At 42.4% G+C, this 20,709-nt stretch overlaps 1 protein-coding gene across 3 annotated transcripts in view; it reads left to right on the plus strand.

The window, feature by feature from the left end:
• Positions 1-20,709, plus strand: part of PLCL2 (phospholipase C like 2) — a 185,130-nt gene that overhangs the window by 155,933 nt on the left and 8,488 nt on the right. For 2 of the 3 annotated variants that reach the window (XM_088026293.1, XM_028099115.2), the window contains exon 5: positions 10,877-10,986. The exons of the other annotated variant lie outside the window; for it this stretch is intronic. In XM_088026293.1, coding sequence (XP_087882419.1) covers positions 10,877-10,986 — 110 coding nt within the window. The remainder of the gene's footprint in view (positions 1-10,876; positions 10,987-20,709) is intronic. 3 annotated transcript variants of the gene reach the window in all.

Below are 20,709 nucleotides of genomic sequence, written 5' to 3' on the forward strand. Positions count from 1 at the left end.
TTGAGGATGGTTGCCTGGCACTTGGATTCCACAAAGGCCTGAAAGTTATACAACTTCCTCCCACCTCAATTTACCCAGATGGAGCAGGCTGGCGGAGGAAGGAAAACCTCCCTCGTGCAGTTCATTCACAAAGTGTACTGCTGTGGATGTGGCATTCTGGGGATCTTGTCACCCATCTGTGTTTCAGGGATATATTTAAGAGACCTGGTTTATCTCTTCCACCTCATGTGCAACGGGATTTAGCAGCTCAGAAATCCATCTTAAAATAATTTGGCTTTTGTTAATGCCAAGATTGGAAAGAAGGCCAAGAAAGAGACAACCAACTGGAACTGTATGAAAAATAATTAGGGGGCGCCTGGGTGGCTCAGTTGGTTAAGCGACTGCCTTTGGCTCAGGTCGTGATCCTGGAGTCCCGGGATCGAGTACCACATCGGGCTCCCTGCTCAGCAGGGAGTCTGCTTCTCCCTCTAACCCTCTTCCCTCTCGTGCTCTCTCTCATTCTCTCTCTCTCTCAAATAAATAGATAGAATCTTTAAAAAAAAATAATTAGGCATTTCCACGTCTCCGTGGGGGTGATGGTGTAAATGCCCACGTGTCAGCAGCACACACAAACTTCAGACCCCTGGAGTTTTGGGGCAGAGCGTACAGTTTACAAAGGCTATATATTTTAACGGGTGCTATAATTAAATTAGTTGGAAAAATAATCGGGTAACCGCATTTTGTTTTCAAGATACTTTGATGTGCCACAAGACACTTGCAGACCGTGCTTATTAAGGTACTTTTAATACTGTTGATAACTCATTCTCTTGAATTAGGTCCCAAATAGACCTTGTGTTATATGGAATTCCACCTTCCAGGAAATAGCTCACTACACCTAATTTGGGAATTTGAAATAAAATATAAATATATATTTCTTTGGTCACTATTTGAAAGATTTTGCACTTTGCTTATGGTTTCTATTTTCAACACATTAAAAAAAATATTTTTGCACTGGATATGTTTGTGAGACAAGAGCTTTTTAGGGCAGGAAAGTAAATTTTCAGTTGAAAATCTAATCTTTAAGTATATAAATTTAAGATCAATATGTCTCTCTTATGAGTACTTTTGAAAATTATATTTGTTTCTAAAAATATTTAGCCTTGTGCTACGTGGTGTATTTTAGATTCATATCACTTAGATCGGTAGAGAAAATCCCAACCAGCATGTTTGAAAGGTCATCTGCTTTATGTTTGGCAAGAAGAAATGGCATTCGTCTCACTTGAGGAGGAAATGATACCTTGTTTCTGACTGAGTCTCCCTTCCCTTCCAAGCAAAAGCCTCTTTTTCATATCTTAGTAGTTATTTATTGTATGTATCATGTATTTTTATTTTTTTATTAACATATAATGTATTATTTGTTTCAGGGGTACAGGTCTGATTCGTCAGTCTTACACAATTCACAGTGCTCACCATAGCACATACCCTCCCCAGTGTCCATCACCCAGCCACCCCATCCCTCCCACCCCCCACCACTCCAGCCACCCTCAGTTTGTCTCCTGAGATTAAGAGTCTCTTATGGTTTGTCTCCCTCTCTGGTTTCATCTTGTTTCATTTTTCCCTCCCTTCCCCTATGATCCTCTGTCTTGTTGCTCAAATTCCTCATATCAGTGACATCATATGATACTTGTCTTTCTCTGATTGACTTATTTCGCTTAGCATAACACCCTCCAGTTCCATCTACGTCGTTGCAAATGGCAAGATCTCATTCCTTTTTGTGGCTGCATAATATTCCATTGTGTATATATACCACATCTTCTTTATCCATTCATCTGTCGATGGACATCTGGGCTCGTTCCATAGTTTGGCTATTGTAGACATTGCTGCTATAAACATCGGGGTACACTTACCCCTTCGGATCCCTACATTTGTATCTTTGGGGTAAATACCCAGTAGTGCCAGTTGCTGGGTCATAGGGTAGCTCTATTTTCAACTGTTTGAGGAACCTCCATACTGTTTTCCAGAGGGGCTGCACCAGCTTGCATTCCCACCAACAGTGTAGGAGGGTTCCCCTTTCTCCACATCCCTGCCAACATCTGTCCTTTCCTGACTTGTTAATTTTAGCCATTCTGACTGGTGTGAGGTGGTATCTCATTGAGGTTTTGATTTGGATTTCCCTGATGCCGAGTGATGTTGAGCACTTTTTCATGTGTCTGTTGACCATTTAGATGTCTTCTTTGCAGAAATGTCTATTCATGTCTTCTACCCATTTCTTGATCGGATTATTTGTTCTCTGGGTGTGTATCATGTATTTTTAAATTATTTTATTTTTATGGCTGTTTGATTTTCATTTAAGTTTATTTGTGATAGGAAGCAGGAAACTTAATGGAAGCTCCACTACATCCCATTCTTTGCAGTTGTAGTAAAATGCTTAATTACTTTAATTATATCATCCTGGAAAATTGACAGTTATTAATTTTTACAAAACATGATACTTAATCTGTCAGCTTTACATTTTATTTTTGGTCATTAAGCTTTAAGCCCCTCCAAAAAGAAACTCTTTAAAATATTTAGGCTATAAAGTATTTTGAAATAATAATTGGAAACTTATGTGAAACCAGTATCTACCAGTATAAAAAAACTTAGCTGCTTAGATTTTCAAGAGATGACATGGAAAAGAAATGACAAATTTCCAAAATGTAGTTCTTAACATAAAAAAAAAAATCATATACTTTTGGGGGGCCAGGCCAATTTTTAAAATTTAATATTACAGCTATAAATGGAAAGATTAAATGATTTATGCAGTCCCCACCATGGATGCATGGCCCCGTTCTTTGTTCACATGGCCTGTCTTCCATACCCTTAGACCAGGATGGAACTAAACTCTCAAAGAAATCACCTGAGTATGGATTTTCCATTTGTCCTTTCTCTGCTGCTGCACCACCAGCTAGTCATCTCTTTAATTCTCAAGCTCATTACCACCAAGGATTTCGAGCAGATTTTCTTCTTGGTTAACATTCCTGAAGAAAAATAATTCACATCTTTTCCCTGGAAACAGAAACTTGGGGTCACAGAGTCAGGGCAACCTAATTGTAGGTTCTTTGGCACAGAGTAGCCAGGGCTCAAAGACAGTCCTTTTGGCAAAAGAGCGGTCACAGCGGGCCCCACCAGGTCTGTGCATGAGACATGACCATTCACTGCTTTCTGGCTCATTTACCCCAGGCTTTGGTCCATGTTCCTGTGCACTTCATTGGGTTTGCGTAATATATGCCCACAGCCTTCAATCTTTAATGCCTTTATACACACCATGTATTTTGACTTAAATAAAATAGCCTATTGCAATTGTATAGCGTGTCACCCTTTTCAAAGGACAGTTTACCTAGTTAGTATTGGTTTTCAAGTGAAGTTTCCTAAAACTTACAAAGATTTCCATTTCTTTGGCCAGAATTAACTGTTACCTCTTGTCTTACTTGGGTGGCAACATCCTGGTAGAATCAAGGAATCCTGTTTCCTTCCCCTACCTTCATAGTTGCCCCCAATTGTTATAAATGTTAGCCAGGCCACGCTTTCTTTGAGGCTCTTAGAATGACATTTAGTGTAAATCAGACAAGGAAATGGGACATTACTTAGAGGAAAAATACAAGATACTGTGAACAGCTACACATGGCTCTAAAATATACAGATTTATGAATAAATGTGTTCATTTGGTATGTGAAATGAACACATTTGTGTTGGTAGAGTATTTGGAAGGTACTAGAAACCTACAGGGAAATACAACTTGTTCCCGAAGGAAGAAAAAACGATCCCACTTTTTTTTTCCTTGTTATTATCGGCCTGGCTTCTATTTTTGAACTTGAAGATTGTTTTCACAGTGGGAATTCTTGTCACTAAGCAGCGATAGTGATTCATGCAAGAGCCTGCAACCCCTCACTTCTTTCCAGTGCCTGTCTGGGAGCTCTCTCTAAGTCCACCCTTGATGCTCAGGCCACAGAAGCTAAGAGCCATGTTTTGTAAGCACATTAGAACTCTTTTGTCTTAAATCTGCAATTTTGAAACCTCCAAATAATGATTTTGCAGATGGTCACAAAAGAACTTTTCTCAGGATCAACAAAATTCTAATTATTTTCAGAAGCATATATATATATATATATATATTTTTTTTTTTTACCTATACTTCATCAATGAGAGGTACTTGTGTTTTAGAGCTAAAAAGCCCTCTCTTTCAGCCCCTAATGCCCCAGGTGAATAAAGAATTTGCACAGAAATCCGTCTTGGTGTGCATCTTCCCACGGTGCTGGCAGGGCTGTGCGTGAGGACAGCCCTCCGTGGTGTCTGCTGAGGGAAGGACAGCCACAGTGCTCTGTTCTTTCTACTTTCTCAGGAGAAGCTGGTTTGGGTGGTTCTGCATCTTCTTACCCTTTTAAGAATCCTAAAGGCTTTACTTCAGCTAAAAGCCCAGTGTGAGGGCTGCTTCTAAACACTGCGCCTATACGAATGAACAGTCCCCTCCCCAGAGCCGAGGGGCTTTCACTCTAAAATACCGGTAATGTAGACGGGCAGATAAAAGCCACACTGCTAATTGGTAAAGGAGGAACCTGCAAATATATCAGGTATTTACTTTGTGTAATCGTCTGTCAGTTTGGTTAATAGTGTAGTTAATAAGAAGGCAGGATGTAGAGCTAAGCTATGTAGGCTAACAAAGAATAGCTAGCAGAAGTGGCTAGGTCCGGTTTCTAAGCAAAGGCATAGGAGGCACAGGCATCCTGAGGCCCCGCCTGCACGCGCGCCGGTGCGGTTGAACTGCGTGCCGGCTGCTGGCGCGCCCTGCGTCCCCGGCTCCGTCTGCTACAATGCCTGCTGGGCAGAGGAGTTAAGTAGATAACCTCTCCTGAATCCGAGTCCAGGGTTCTTCCTGCTTCATTTAGAACATGAAGGCTAGCCGGGATCAAGAGCAGGAAATGTTCAAGGGCTCCCTGTCCACCTGGTTATGTAGCTTTCCTATAGAATTGCTTACAGTTGTACAGTAGGTTCAAGGGTAATCAACGCTACCGTAGCACGTATTTATTACCTGCTCATTTTCTATCCAGTCACTTAAGTGAAAACACAGAATGGACTTACTCAGGTTTTCGGAAATTTAAATTTGTCTGATTTTTTAATTTTTCGATTACTTTGTAAGATGAAACAATCCAGGGCGCCTGGGTGGCTCAGTCATTAAGCGTCTGCCTTCTGCTCAGGTCATGATCCCAGGGTCCTGGGACCGAGCCCTGCATCGGGCTCCCTGCTCGGCGGGAAGCCTGCTTCTCCCTCTCCCACTCCCCCTGCTTGTGTTCCCTCTCTTGCTGTGTCTCTCTCTGTCAAATAAATAAATAAAATCTTAAAAAAAAAATGAAACAATGCAGTCTTAAATTATCAGTTGGTTGTAATTTAGTCTGTAAAATTTGGCATTATAATACATAGACCTTATACGCCTCCTAAATCTCCCATGCATAGGTTCTATTTCCTAGTACAAAAATCCTACTTGGAGAGTGATCTTACAGAGTTTATTTTGGCCTTGATTTAACAAGCAGCAGTTGTTACATATTCTCACATCATCATTTTAATGCTGTTGCCCTATTTGCTGTACTGATGCCTCTAAAGTCAGCCATTGTATTCCAGAACAAAACTATAAATATTTCTTTAGGAAAGAGTTGTCAGCTGGTAATATAGGCACTAGTTCCCTTCCCTCTCTTTGTTCCCCATACTTCTAGAAATCTAGTTTTTTACAGAATGATCAGTAAAATGGGCTTACAGATTAAAGCAATGGGTTTTAGTAGAGCTCAACATTGCATATGATCAAATGACCTACACATGGTGGGTAATCAATAAATGTTATTCTCTGACCGATTGCCCACCCAGGGCTCTTCCCAGTGCTGGTTAACACCCCGTCTCCACCCCCTCAAACTCTAATCGAAGAAAAGGCGTTTTAAAAACAAAAACAACCTGGCTTCCTTGTGAGGGTTGGGGTGTGGGTGAGAGAGGTGCTAACTTAGTATCAAAAGTTTGGCTCATTAGATTTTCACCAGCTACTTTAAATCTCACTCTGCTCCTTAGACAGAATGGTATAACTTATGGTCGGAGAAGAGGTATCTTAATAAGTGAAAGACTTTGTCACTGGGCTCGTGTTTCTTTGCTGAAAATAATTTGGAAAATAGGGAGAAAGTTACTTAACATCTAACCCAGACAAGTTGTTTATACTCAGTGTTGATAAAAAGAAACAAAAAGACCTCCTGTGACATGTTAGAATAGATTTTCTGATAATTTAATATCCAGGGAATAATGCAAGTTGCATCTAATATAGTTAGATTTCCTTGTTATGTATGGGCTGACCCAGTTCAAATGCATAATCTCATTTGCTGTCCCTCCGTATTCCTTTAGAACTGGGTCAGTGCCTGTGCCTTAGCCCTTACAGTGCTCTACCTCATGGCATAATTATTGGATATGCATAACCACAGCATGAGCTCATATTAAGTGTTGGGACTCTTGATTAGAAATAAGGCATGGTAGTTGGAAAACTGTGGGGCACTGGGCTCAGACAAACCAGTATTCAAATCCTTCTTTCCAATTCCTTGGGAAAGTGCCTTAGCCTCTCTCCGACTTTCCTGTATAATATATGTAAAGCACCTGGCCAGTTGCCTTTTGCTTCCCTCAGTTGTGTGCCCTTAGTCCTTGCCCTGGGCTTTGCACATCACAGGGGAGCAGTGAAAGGTACAGTTGTGTTATATGGGTCAAGGTCAGAATCCTTTGATTTCCTTAAATAAAATCAACATATGCTTTAAATCAGTGGACTAGCAGGTGTTTTCAAAGATCTGTCTATAAAAAACTTTTTTTATATAGACGTCTATATAAAAAACTTTTTAAAGAAACCATTATGTTACTCAGCAAGCCAAATAATGAAATATATAACAGTGGGACTGATAGTCTTGGTTGCTTTTTTAAAGTTTCGGGTTATATATATATATTTTTTTTTTTTTGTTGGGTTTTGTATTTTCAACATAATTTTTCCGGTTTTCAACTTCTCACCTTTTTTGCATGCATTTTTTAAAGAATTTCATTAATAATACATTTTGTACTTCCCTATGGACTTTTATTGGACTACTGGTATTTCAAGAGGGGAGAGAGGAGAGGGAGTCGTGTCATCTCACTTTTTAGTAAACGTGTAAAATATGAGCTTTTTAGACACAGCCATGTATTCAGCTACCCTCATTTCTTTAGATGTTTCCCTGTTTCTTCCTTGGCAGTATCATTTTTTTTTTTAAATCATTTTAACTGTGTTTCTTCTTCCTTGAGTCCTCAGTCCTTTTCAGGGCAGCCTATCCTTTTACTGCTTCTGGCCCTGGGTTCATCTTTCCTGCAGAAAGCTGCTTAAAATTTAGGGTAGCTGTTTGTCTAGGCTCAGCACTCCCTCAGAGACCGACCGCACAGTTGTTTATCTTTTTGTTTACAGAGAACTTCTCCCCCAGCACTTCTCTTGTGTGTCTTCTCTCTCCTGAATTCCACTCATGAACTCCATCTGCCATACCTCAGTGATGCTTACAAGGCTAGAATACCTCCTGATGAACCAAATAGAAACATTATGAGTGTTCATGACCCATCCTGAACTCCAGATCTTGCCAAAGTCCAGTATTAAATCTTAACAGAAAAGCTAGCACATCAAGGTCTCACCGCTCAGGCTTCAGCTGGCCATGTTCTAAGAAGTGGGTCTGAGTCATCACAGCGCTCTCCAGGGGGGTTCTCCCAGTTGTGGCCAGGGAAAAAGTGTGTGTGTGTGTATGTGTGTGTGTGTGTGTGCCCATGCATGCAATTAAATGCTCTTGCAAAAAACCTGGGTTTTAGAACAAGATTGCTACCTACTCATGGTTACTTTTTTTTGTTTATTTTTAGGGGTATTTTGTTTGTCTTTTTGTTTTGTTTGTTTTTTGCAGTATGCTAAGCCAAGCACATTTCAGTAGAAGTCAGAACTAGATACAGGGGATGCAGCCCGCTGTCTGAGCCAGGTCGCCAGCATTGTGCTGGAGGGGGTTTAGTTAATCAAGTTGGGATGTTCTCAAATACCATCACTGGCAAAAGAGAAGTTGGAGAAAAGGGGAATGGTTAATGTGGTAGTTTTCTAAGTGATGTAATGAATTTTACCGTTTTTTCTTGAAACCAGTTATGTTGTTAAGCCTTTAGCAAGACAGGAATTAGAACCATCGTTCCTGTTCAGTGAGGGGAGAAAAAAAAGAAGAAAAAAGACTAAATTGGCAGCTTTTACTGTATTTATCATATGTGTCAGCTTTTGTTTACTGTTTAGAGACACTAAGAAATAAAGTTGCTGTCAATCACAGTATGAAGAGTTGCTTTGAAATGGTATTGCATAGAAAGGGAGTTAGAAATTGGAATGCCCAACTGAACAGTACGCGTGCACAGAGGAACACAGGAAATGTCTTATAAAGATTATGACTGCTCCACATTATTTGTAGCAGCAAATGCTTTTGAAACAACCCAGTGTCCATCAGCGGGGACTGGTTAAATAAATGCTGGTTCATCTACTCGAGGAGTCCACGTAAGCTGTTGAAAAAAAAAAAAAAAAAGAGTGAGGATGAGCTCCATGCTGACATGGAGTGATCTCCATCCACTATGTACCAAGGTACAGAACACACATCTGAACAGTGTACAGAAAACAAAAATCCAAGTACAGAAATTTCTTGTGCAAGAAAGGGAAGATCATGGATATATGTACACAGTTGCTTATATATTTTTTAAAGATTTTATTTATTTGTCAGAGAGAGAGAGCACAAGCAGGGAGAACAGCAGGCAGAGGGAGAAGCAGGCTCCCCGCGGAGCAGGGAGCCTGATGCGGGACTTGATCCCAGGACCCCGCGATCATGACCTGAGGCGAAGGCGACCCTTAACCAACTAAGCCACCCAGGCATTCCCCACAGTTGCTTAGATTTTTCAAAGAGAAACAATACAGGAGAAAGTTAATTAAAAACTACAAAAAATGTATAGGGGGAAGGAGGGATCAGGGTGCAAGATATGAGGAGGAAGCAAGACCTACCTAAGCACACTTTGAGATGAGGTTTGGCTTTGGAATCATGTAAAGCTTTGACATAATCATAAAAGAGATTACATCCAAAAAAGCGCAAGTCATGGAAAATCTTAATTCCTAATCATATCAATATTGTCTTCTAAGGTCAGTCACAATAATTCTTTTCTCCACTGACCTTAGAAGACAATATTCTTACTGTACATTCTTAATAAGATGCTCTCTGAGGACCCCCCCAAATGCAGATTTTAAATTAGATTCAGCAGTCTTACTATTAATAGCTAGGTTGATGTGGTTAGGAATTAAGATTTTCCACCTAAGAGATACAAAATAAGCATAAAATTTTAAATATGTAAAAACCTCGTACACTTAAATTTGAATTAGAAGTATTAGCAGGGCACCTGGGGTGGCACAGTGGACTGTTGGTTTTAGCTCAGGTCATGATCTCAGGGTCCTGGGATCGAGTCCTGTGTTGGGCTCCACACTCAGTGGGGATTCTGCTTAATAGATTCTCTCTCCCTCCCTTTGTTCCTCCCGCCTGCACTTGTGCTCAAGCACGTGCACTCTCCCTCTCCCTCAAATAAATAAATAAATCTTTAAAAAAAAAATAGAAGTATTAGCAAGATCTTATTCTCTTTAAAAAAAAAGTGTCTGATATCTGTCCAATGAAAAGGCCTAAAAAACAATGAAAACTCAGTAAAAATGGGCACTGCTAACACCCAGATTGTGGTCTTTAAATTATCATTCTCCACAAAAAAACCCAGAGGTCCTTGGAGAAATGCCTGGCTACAGGGCCGAGGTGGAAAATGTACTTGGTAAGTCTAGAACACCTTGTTCCAAAAGGCTGATTAGTCATCTCAAAGGGACATAGGAACCAATCTGAAGGGTTCCCATTGGCCAGAGGTGGGATCATTGACTACAGTTTAATATCTAAAATTCCATGAGTTGTCATGATATTAAAACAGCAAAAGAGGGGCACCTGAGTAGCTCAGTCATTAAGTGTCTGCTTTCGGCTCAGGTCATGGTCCCAGGGTCGTGGGATCGAGCCCCGCATCGGGCTCCCTGCTTGGCAGGAAGCCTTCTTCTCCCTCTCCCACTCCCCCTGCTTGTGTTCCCTCTCTTGCTGTGTCTCTCTCTGTCAAATAAATAAATAAAATCTTTAAAAAATAAATAAATGATGTATGGTGATTAGCATAATTAAAAAAGTAAATAAAAATAAAACAACAAAAGAACCATCATACTGCTCCTGCATTATTGCATTGTTGTTGCATAGGGTGCTTCTTTGAGACTATTTTGAATGGCAATAGGGAATATACATTTGATTATGTAAATTATGTTCAAGAGTCATAATGGAAATGCAGAGTTAGAGTTCGGGGTCTCTGTCCCAGTCCGCTCCCCTTCGCCATAGGCTTGGTGTCTGACCTCAGACTGACTCTCTGTGTGACAGGAAGTATAGCAGCGCTGAAATCTGCCTTCTGAGGTTCCAAAGACCTGGGTTCTAATCCCAGCTCTTCCTTTTGCTTCCTCCACAGCCGTGCATCTCTCACGCTTGCCAAGCCTCAGATTCCTCCTCTCTAGAATAAGAATGGGAATGATTATATGTGCCCTGTTTGCCCTTCAAAGACCATGAGGAATGATGGCTGACCTCTAAGATGCCTTCCACCTTGCTGGGACCATGAATTGTCAGGGTTCCCCCTCAGTTATTATATTCTTAAAGGGGCACATTTCTGAATTCCCCTGGAGACTGGAATTCTTTGAGTTATACCTAGAAACAGAAGTGTTGCCAGGTCATTAGCCCAGGTTGGACGTGGAAGTAAAATGCTTTGTTTCTTGCAGCCATGGAATTCCATGAGCACTTACACAGCATCGGCACCAAGGAAGGTTTGAAGGAACGAAAGCTACAAAAAGCAGTGGAGAGCTTTACCTGGAATATCACCATCTTAAAGGTACGTGGCCAAGCTGATTCTGATGCCGGTGATGCTGCATCAGCCTCTCACAGCACGTTTCTCACCCCATGTAGTAGAACAGGTCTTGCCTTGTGCGTTGTCAGGACAGCGCGGTCACAGCCGTCCCAGGAGAACTCGGCCCTCAGGCCGGCCTGCAGGCACGGTCGCTGGGCCGCGTGGCTTGGAGAGAGCACAGGGGACTCCCGTGGTTGGCACATTGTGGATTCTGACAGAAGGGAGAGGACCTTGGCTTCTCTCCTTGAGGCATTGTCGAGTTTATAAATGCCAGTTGCTGTCTGTGAAATAGGCAGTGTGATTATAGAGGGATGATTAGGAATTTAGATTCTAATTACTCAAATGTCATTTAACACTTTCAAGTATAATCACAGCCTTAGTATTAATATGATCCCAGGACAAAAATAGGAAAGAATTGTGTGGGACATAATTAAAACCAATATGTAAAGGAATTGCCATTGAAAAGAAATTTTCCTTCAAGGAAGAAGCCATCTGTTTGTCTTCCTCCCTCTCTCCCTCCCTCTTCCTTCCTTTCTTTCTTCCTTCCTTCCTCAGCATGGCCATTTTTTAAATGTTTATTATTTTTTATTATAAAAGTAATACATTCTTATTGAAACTGTCAAAATAGAAATAAGCAAAGATGAACATGGTCCCACCGTTCAGAGGCAATTACCACCGGCCTTTGGCCATACATTCTCCCTGCCTTTTTCTCTGTGCTGTGTATCATGTGACATGATTTTTAAAATAATGCTATGTATGTACCTTGAAACCTTTGTTAAGTTTTGTCTCAGTGGTCTTTACTTTTCTTCTTCTCCATGTTTTTGGGAACTTGAATAATCATAACACAGAAACATTATTTCACTCTGGATCTTGGACAGCTAAATCTTAAAATTACTCTCTGGTATTCACCCTCCAAACTTTCTGCTCCCTTGAAGTCAAAACTGTAAAGACGTTATCACAGCTTCCTCTTTTAATTTCCTTGTTCCTCCTCAAGTTAAAAGATCCATCCCTGCAGCAGACAACAGGTTTCTGATTTGATTTAATAAAAAGTCACCCTTCCAAAGCGAGCTGACTTGCATTTTCTCACGTTAAACCTCTACTCGTTTTTATAATTAAAATAATTTTCTTGACTTCTTAAAACACTTCCCTTCCTTCACATGTGCTTTCTTTTGTAATCTTTCAATCTTCTGCTTAGAAGTTAACTTTGATAGTTTACAATTCAGTAAACAGCAGATAGAAGAATTTACAAGGAAAAGGAATTTGGCTTTATAACTTGCTGACTCACTCCCACCCCGATGTGGGGGTACACAACAAATTTCCTACAAATCTCAGGGCAAAAGTAGCACAGTAGTTTAAGCCCTGTGATAGAACAAATGCTCATTTTGCTTTTATTTTATTATAGGCAAAACCACACTTACAGACCAAACTTTTACTTGTCAACTATCCTTGCTACTCCTTTGTGGTCTAGGAACCAGAAGCCTGGGCATCACCTGGGAGCTTGTTCAAAATGCAGACTCCCAAGCCCCACCCCAGATCTACTGAATCAGAATCTGCATTTTTACAAGCTCCCAGGGGATTCTCATGCACATTAAAGTCTGAGACACACTTGGCTAAGAGCCACCGAAAATGGGAGCCTGGAGCACACATTAATGAAAAACAGCTGACATAAAGTAATATACCAGATTTTAGAAATAAGTAATTGAACCAAATAGCTATCCTGAGAAAACTATTTTCTTTTGAATTATGTCCAGGAGAGAGAATTAACACCTCAGACTTATATTCATATGGAAACTGATGTATAGGACAGGGTAAAGGATCTTTTTACAATTTCTAGCATATTTGCTCTACATGGTGTTTGAGTATGGTAGAAGCTGAGCAAGGAATGGGAAAGAACCGGAAAGATCTGTGTGTCACTTCCATATAATGGAAGGGCTTTTTCCACTCCTGGGTGTTTCACAAATTTTGACCTTGTTTAGGAGAATCAGTGATCCCTTGGACATGAATTTGGGTCTGAGTTGAGCTACTAGTCTTTTCCTGGCAGGAGGGAATCGGATCATTTGGATTCCTCTGACTACTTGTTCTTTGTGGTTAGCTTGGAGAGCGCATGGTGGGCCATAGGCAGCCACGCCCTCATGGTAGACACAGAGGCTAGGGCAAAGTTTCAGATGACACTGGGTATGGAGAGAAAAGCGGAAGGAGGACAGGGAGACATGTCCAAGGAGCCCTGGAAATGTGAGGCCAGACAGGAATTTCCTGCGGTGCATAGAAATGCAGTTTCCTGAGCCCCACCTTAGAATCTGGATCAGAATCTCTAGGGGTAGAATGTAGGAATCTGCTTGTTTAACAAGTTCCTTGGGGGATTCTGAGGTACCCTAAAAAATGGAGTACCTCTGCCCTAGAATGAAATCAAAAGTATCTTCCTCCACTCATTTGAACAGTAAAGGAGGCAGGATGACCAGTCATCCCGGAACATAGGGCTTCCCATGTGAAAATCAGGACAGTCCTGGGCAAACCGGGAGATGATTGGTCACCTGGCGTAGAGGCCTCCTGCCATAAATTCCTTTCATCTACGGACATGCTTCCCAGTTTTTATGAATTTTTGCTTGCTTTGTTTAGTTTTGCAATTTTAAGAATTGCTTTAAAATACAGAAATGAACAAAGAAGAAATGTCAGCCATGAATACCACATCCAGAATTATCTACTATTGACACGTTGGCATATTTACTTCCAGACATTTTTTTATTTTGAATAAAAATCATTCATTTGTTTTTGTAAATGCATCTTCATTATAAGGAGACTTTTTTAATGTAGAAAAGATTTAAAAGTTTTAAAATGACTTCAAACCCTCTGAGAAATAACTATTATTAAATGTAGGTGACCTTATTTTAGGAACCATTTTAGATGTATATGGATGGATGGATGGATGGTTGGGTAGATGGACGGATGGATGGATGGATGGAGATAAATTTTATTGATTCTGAATCATACTTCTTTTTTCTGTTTTTGACATCTTTGAAATTGGCATGTGTCTTATAGTCCATGGCATCTGTGCACTATACCGTAGTTCAGTTGGCAGTGATTTTCTTTCTTAATGGTACCTCTGACAAGAACTAGTGTCTCAGATATTATGAAATAAGGTATGCTAGTAGACAGAATCCTACTAGAATTGCTCTTAATTTTTTAAAAGTACTAAGTTGGGGCGCCCGGGTGGCTTAGTAGGTTAAGCGTCTGCCTTCAGCTCAGGTCATGATCCCAGGATCCTGGGATGGAGCCCCGCATCGGGCTCCCTGCTCAGCGGGAAGCCTGCTTCTCCCTCTCCCCCTCCCCCTGCTTGTGTTCCCTCTCTCGCTGTGTCTCTCTCTGTCAAATAAATAAATAAATAAAATCTTTATTTAAAAAAATGTACTAAGTTTTCCTTAATTTAACAGAAGAAAAGTAAACCATAAAGAAGCTGAAAGATTCTCTTTACAGGAAATAAAGATCTCTCACTGTAAAGATTGTTGAGCAATTCATTTAGCTTCTTTCATTTAGCATAATGCTTTGGATATTCATCCAGGTTGAGGTGTATTTCAGCAATCCATTCCTTTTTATTGATGAACAGTATTCTGTTTGCTGGCTGTGTGACTCTTTGTTCATACACTCACTAGTTGCTGGGTGTTTGGGTTGTTTCCAGTTTCTAGCTATTGTGAATAAAGCTGTAGTGAGCAAGTCTCTGTGTACACATGCAGGTCTTTGTGTAGACATGTGCTTATTTTCTTGGATAAATACGTATGCGTGCAGTTGCTGGGTCATATGGTTAAGTGTATGTCAGACTTTATAAGAAATTGCCAAACCACTTTCCAAACTGGAAAGTGTAGTATTCCCCCCAGCAGTGTTAGGAAAGTTCTGATTATTCCACATCCATGACAACATTTGCTATTGTCAGTTTAGCCAGTCTAGGAAAGGTATAGAGGTAGAACATCTTTTTGTTTGGATTTTTTTTTTTTTTTAGCATTTTAAACGAATTATGATGGGCCTTAGTCTGGTTTTCTTCATGTTTTTTCTGCTTAGGGTTTGTTGAGATTCTTTTACATGTGGATTTATAGTTTCCATCAAATTTGGAAAAATTTTAGCCAGTTTTTCTTTAAGTCTTTTTTCCTGTCTTACTGTTTCTCTCCTTCTTCTATAACTCCATTTATACATATATACTGCCTGATATCTTCCCAGAAGTGACAGATCCACTATTCATTTCTTTTTAGGTCTTTCTTTCTTTCTTTTTTAATAGTTTCTGTTAGTTCTGCATCTTCAAGCAATATTGCTGTATCTCCTGAAGTGCCTACTCTGCCATTAATCCTGCCCAGCTTCCCATTTCTCTTGTCTTCGTGCTCACCATATCCTTTATCTTCTTGAACGTAGATATTTACAGTGTTTAAGAGGCCCATCACTCTGCCCCACACATCCTAGCCACCTTGCCTCCCTGAACTCCGAACTCCTCAGTGGGGCCGCTGGGCTCTGCTTGGGCTCTGCCTTCTCACACCGCAGCCAGACCCCCGTTTGCATCTCTTCCGTCAGGGCTCGCTGTGTGGTTGCACTGTCTGAGCATCATTGTTTAATATACCATGTCCAGTCTTCTCCTTGTGTGTCAGCCCTGTTCCTCACTTGTCTTGTTTCACTTTTTCATGCCACCCTCTGTTCCATCATCTGTTCTGCTCCATCAAACAGAAGTAAAAGAGGACACTCAGTTTGTATCTTTCCAATTTGACTGGCTCCTAGAATTCTCAGGATTTTTATGAATTGCCACTGTGAATTCTGTGAGTTTTAGAAGTTTATTAAATTGTGTCATACCCTTTTGTTTGTTTGCTGCTTGTGTGTGTGTGTGTGTGTGTGTGTGTGCTTGCTAGTTTTACTTTTTGCTCATTTCATTGGGAATGTGGGAAGGAAATTCTGTTAATACATCTTCCACCCACCAGCTTAATCAAGATGTTCCTCTTCATTTTCCATTTGCTAAAATATTCACTAAACTGGTGATCATTTTCATTGTTTCTATTTCTTCCAAAATGCTAGAATCTCATGGTAGAAGAGCCCTGTTTTAATCAGTCCCTTTTGGTCATAAGAAGCTGAACCCCTGTAGGGTAGCTTGCAGAGGAGAGACGAGCGATGCTGTCTCATGGAAGGGATCACGAGAGGACAGGGAGCCCTGAAACCAGAAGCTGTGGTCCGGCCTCACGGGAGTGAAGAGCAGTCAGGAAGCCCAGCAGCGTCTGGGGGCCCATGGTCATCTCTCTGTCCTCCTTCTGCTAACAGCTCCTCCTGCTCACTCGTAGTTTCTGCCACTCTGTGACTTGGTCTTGTCTTGCTTTGGCCCTGACTATACCTTAGAAGTTTCTATTTCAAGTCCTCAATCTACTTGTATTTCCTAGTTCAAGTTCCAAAGAGAGGAAATCTGATCGGCCCAGCCTATCCTTTCATTTCACATCCAGACCAGCAATCCTAAAGTTATAAAACCTCCTCTTGTATTAAGTTCTCCTTGGATCAGGTTCTCTACCTGCTTCAATCCACTGTGCCCAGAAAGGCCCTGTCACAAAACACAAAATACAGCCATCTTGACTGGCTATCTCATTTCTTTGTTGCTGTGTAACAAACCATGCCAAAACTAGTGATTCTGTGGGCTAGCTGAGCTCAGGTGGGTGGTTTTTCTGCTCCCTCTGGAGTTGACCAGGATCACCTGTGAGGCTTGGTTCAGCTGGGGGGTCAGCTGGGCCTGGAATATCCAAGAAGGCTCTACTCCCATGGCTGGCCTCTCACCAGGGATGGCTGGAATGTCCCGGTCTCTCTCTTCTCTCTCTCTCTCTCCTCTCCACGTGGTCCGTCATCATTCAGTAGTCCAGCCCCAACTTCCTTGTATGGCTGTGAGATTCCAAGCTGCCTGGCTTCGTCAGACCACTTTCTCCATGTTTAACTGACCAAAGCCAATCAAGGCCGCCCTCTGAGTCAAGGGAGGGGAACTGGACTCCACCTGTTAGTGGGTGGGGCAGCACGCCTGGGCAGGGATGGAAGCAGTTATGGGCAGCTGTCCTTGCAGGTAGCGTCCTGCAGTGGCAGAACCTGTGAATGAAGCATTTTGCCTTGGAGGGGTGGAGGCTTGGCCACACAACACCGTGGGGTCATCACATCCACCTTCCTGCTGCTTCCACTAGATTGCCAGCCTCCCACCATCATGCAGTTTTTGTTATGTTCTGCTGTACAGTAGATAGAATTGATCTCTCTGTAACTTCACTTCTTCCCACTGGTTACAGTAATACCCTCAAAGCAGCCCAGAATTATTCTATTCCCTCTTCCTCAACATCCCTTTATATCTTTGAGAACTATCATTATCTTCTCTTCGACCTCCCCAGTCCAGGTCAGACATGCTCAGCTATGCAGATTCCAGGGTGCGATGGCATCTGGTCCCCTCCCCGGTGGGTCCCTTGGTCTTCTGATGGCTCTAGTTTGTCAGTGTCCTTCATAAGATGGGGTGGCCAGAATTATGCTCATACTTTGGATGCACAGTGCACTAACCACCCCAGGGTAGGACTCATCAGTATGAGTTTGTTCATAGTCTGAAAATTATTTTATTGTTAATACAGGCCAAAATTATGCTGGATTTTCTAGCACCTGTGTCATATCCTAAACTCAAATGAAGCTTATTACAATCCAAGATGTTTTCCACACGAATTGCTGCCAAGCCGGCTCTCCCTGCTCTCTGCTGCCCCACCCTCAGGAGCAAGACTAAAAACTAAACCCTGAAAGCAATTAGAGATTTGTTCTCTTTAGGAACATAAGACTTCTGCCAAAAATTAATAATTAAACCAGACAGTCTTCGCACCTGGTAAGACATTAGTCTTGATTGTGTTTTTACCTGAGGTGCAGTACTTACCTTGAAGACCTGAAGACTAACATTTGTTTCTTTTCCGAAAATTACTGTGATGGTCTTTGTGCAACTCTTTTTCTTTATTGATGGTAATATCCTTTAGTTATGTTACATATCATAGGAGATGTATTATGTTGCCTGTTTTCCTGAAAAATCTATAATTGGCTGAAAGCCATTCCTCTATTTAGCCTGTGAAGACTCCAGCACAGCTCAGAAAACCAGACTCCAGTAGTGTTTGTCATTAGGCGGGCTGTTTAAAACATTTAAAACACAATAAAACCTCAGACATTGGATTCCACTAATGTGGAATTTGTGATCTCTCAGCTAATGTTTAATTATGCAAAAGTTGTGCTTAAAAGATTAACGGTGCGAAGGAAGTACTTGTGCATGCTGTTTTTACTAGTGTTTTCAGGAGCTTCCACACACATGATCTGGCCCTGCTCATCCCTCAACATCCCCTCGCTCTCTCTACCCATCAGGCACACCACCCTCTCCTCTGGTCCTGGTCCACTGCCTGGAACCCTCTCTTGACCTCCTGTCTCTGCGCTTCAGTCCTGACTCACTTCCACTGTCTGGAGCCTCCAGTACCTTCACCCCAGCTCTGCCACCCGAGCCACCGGCCACCGGCTCTGGGTCAGGCGAGGTCCTCTCCCAGGGCAGGGGGCTGGCGCTTACCACCAGTGTGAAATTTAGCCCTCCCCGTGGCCATTCCCATTATCAGAGGGAGATGTCAGCCTAGTTGGAGCTCAGAAAGCTTTCTAGTATAGAAATCATGCTACTAAGCCATGGCTAAGCCCCAAAGGCATCATTTGTTGGAGTCATGGAGTCATGTGTGGAAGGCAGCGTCCTCCATAGCACCCTGGGCCTGCTGAAATCCTTTCCTGCCCGTCTGTCGGAGCCCAACTCAGACACCACACCTCCTCCACGGTGCTGCCTGGGAGCTCCTGGGAGCCCGCCACCCTCCATCTTTGTTGAGTGAAATGTAAACTTGTTTCTGAGGTGAGAGACATCCATTCTGAATTTAAATCGCATCCTATATTTAGAAATTTAAATTAAACTTTGTATAAACCTTTGAGCACCACCATTGTGAAATTGAGGAACAGCTATCAGGCTGATGAAATAGCCAAAATATTGGCAGGGGCGAGGGGATCGAGGTGCGAGGTCTCGGCGCCCACCCACCATGCCTGCGTGATCCAGACACTGCATCCATAAAACTGGCACGTCTCTTTGGATTAAGGGAGAAAGCAAGGGTTAGGAGCCGTGTTCCCAGAGCTATTCTCACACTCTTGGAACCCCCCATCCACCTGGCCAGCACCCGGGAGCCCTTTGGGGGGTCCGCAGCAGAGTCTTCCTCTGCAGAGAGATGAGGTTATAGACAGTTCACATTCCCCTCCCTTCCAACATGCGAATGAATGTCATGGAAGCTAGAAGGACAGAAAAAATCATGAAATATTTAAAATGAATTCAGTGTCCTATAGAGAAGCACGTGCCACTCTGTTGCTTTAACGTTAGGGGACTGATGATCAGGGGATCTTTTTTCAAGTGTAAGACTTACTGAGACTTCAGTGGGAAGAAGTCCTTCTGTAACGTGGATGAACGTGCTGCAGCCTTCGCCAGCCACACAGGCCTCTCGGGGAGCTGTCAGAGTGAAGTGAGGCGGCTTAGAACCAGGAGCCAAGATCCCCACAGCCCCACCATTGTGGTGTTCACTCCCTCCTCATTCAACAAATATGGAGGGAAATGTGTATTTCTGTGCCCGTGTTTAAGCCCAGGAAGAGTGGATTGTCTGCACCATTGGTGATACACTGAGGACATTAGAGAGGATGGTGGATGTTCCACTTGGCTTGCTTGAAAGTGTCACATGTCACATGTGGGGCTCAGCTCTATCGTTTGGGCCCAGTGGTTGGGATAATCCAAAAAGAAAACAGAACACACAGAGAAGAAGTTGTGTGTGTTTAAGTGTAATTTGCTGTGTAGACTCTGCCTTGTGCGAAGCCCTTAATCTAAGCTCTGTTTCCTCATCTATAAAAGGGGATAGGAAGAGTACGTCTGGCACACTTGAGAGACTCTCATGAGATAGTCTTTGTGAATGGCTTAATACCGTGCCTGGTACACAGCAGTCATGTTTCCTGGTCATGAGATTGTGTTAGGGTTTTGCAGTTTCGATTCCCTGGTTTGGGTTGCGGAAGATGCTCTGGTGAGAGGCGGCAGCAGAACCCTAGACCCCCATGCTGTCTTCTCAGAGTGATGATGAGGGAGGAGACGGGAGGCCTCTTGAAGACTTGCAGGGTGACAGGAAAAATAAGGACACATGCATTGCAAATTGCTGAGGAAGGGCCCAGCTTGCGGGTTGGTGCTAGGCTCATACGGGGTGGCAGTCTATCTTCCTGCTGGGCCTTGGTGGTCTCTAGGTGTCTGCCCCCGTCTCTTTGTCCCAGAGTTAGCTTCATCTCTTGAGGGAGCAGAAGGTATCAGTGAGGGTACCGAGAAGCTGCTGTGTTCCCCTCTGTGTTCCTGAGTGGATAAGGAAGCAGGAAGGAGGCAGCCTGGTCCATTACTATCCAAGGGAACCATCTCAGGTTGGGGAGGTTAGCCCCAGAACAACCCAAAAGTCAGTATGGGCCCCGGACATGCGGAGGTCAAACCAGATACTGATAACTACGTTCTTATTTGCATTAAATTAAAAAGTATTTGACTGCCTTCATGCCTCCTTCAGACTCCCGGAATGGTACGAGGGTCCTCTTTTTTCCTCTTCCTGCCCACTGCTTGTAATTTGGAAGAAGCGTGTCTGCTAACTCCCAGGAGCGGCAGGTGGCCGT

Source organism: Eumetopias jubatus, unplaced genomic scaffold (genome assembly GCF_037043125.1).
Source record: "Eumetopias jubatus isolate StellerSeaLion01/CBP00866 unplaced genomic scaffold, mEumJub1_p1.0 scaffold_1, whole genome shotgun sequence".
Classification (NCBI taxonomy): Eukaryota; Metazoa; Chordata; class Mammalia; order Carnivora; family Otariidae; genus Eumetopias; species Eumetopias jubatus.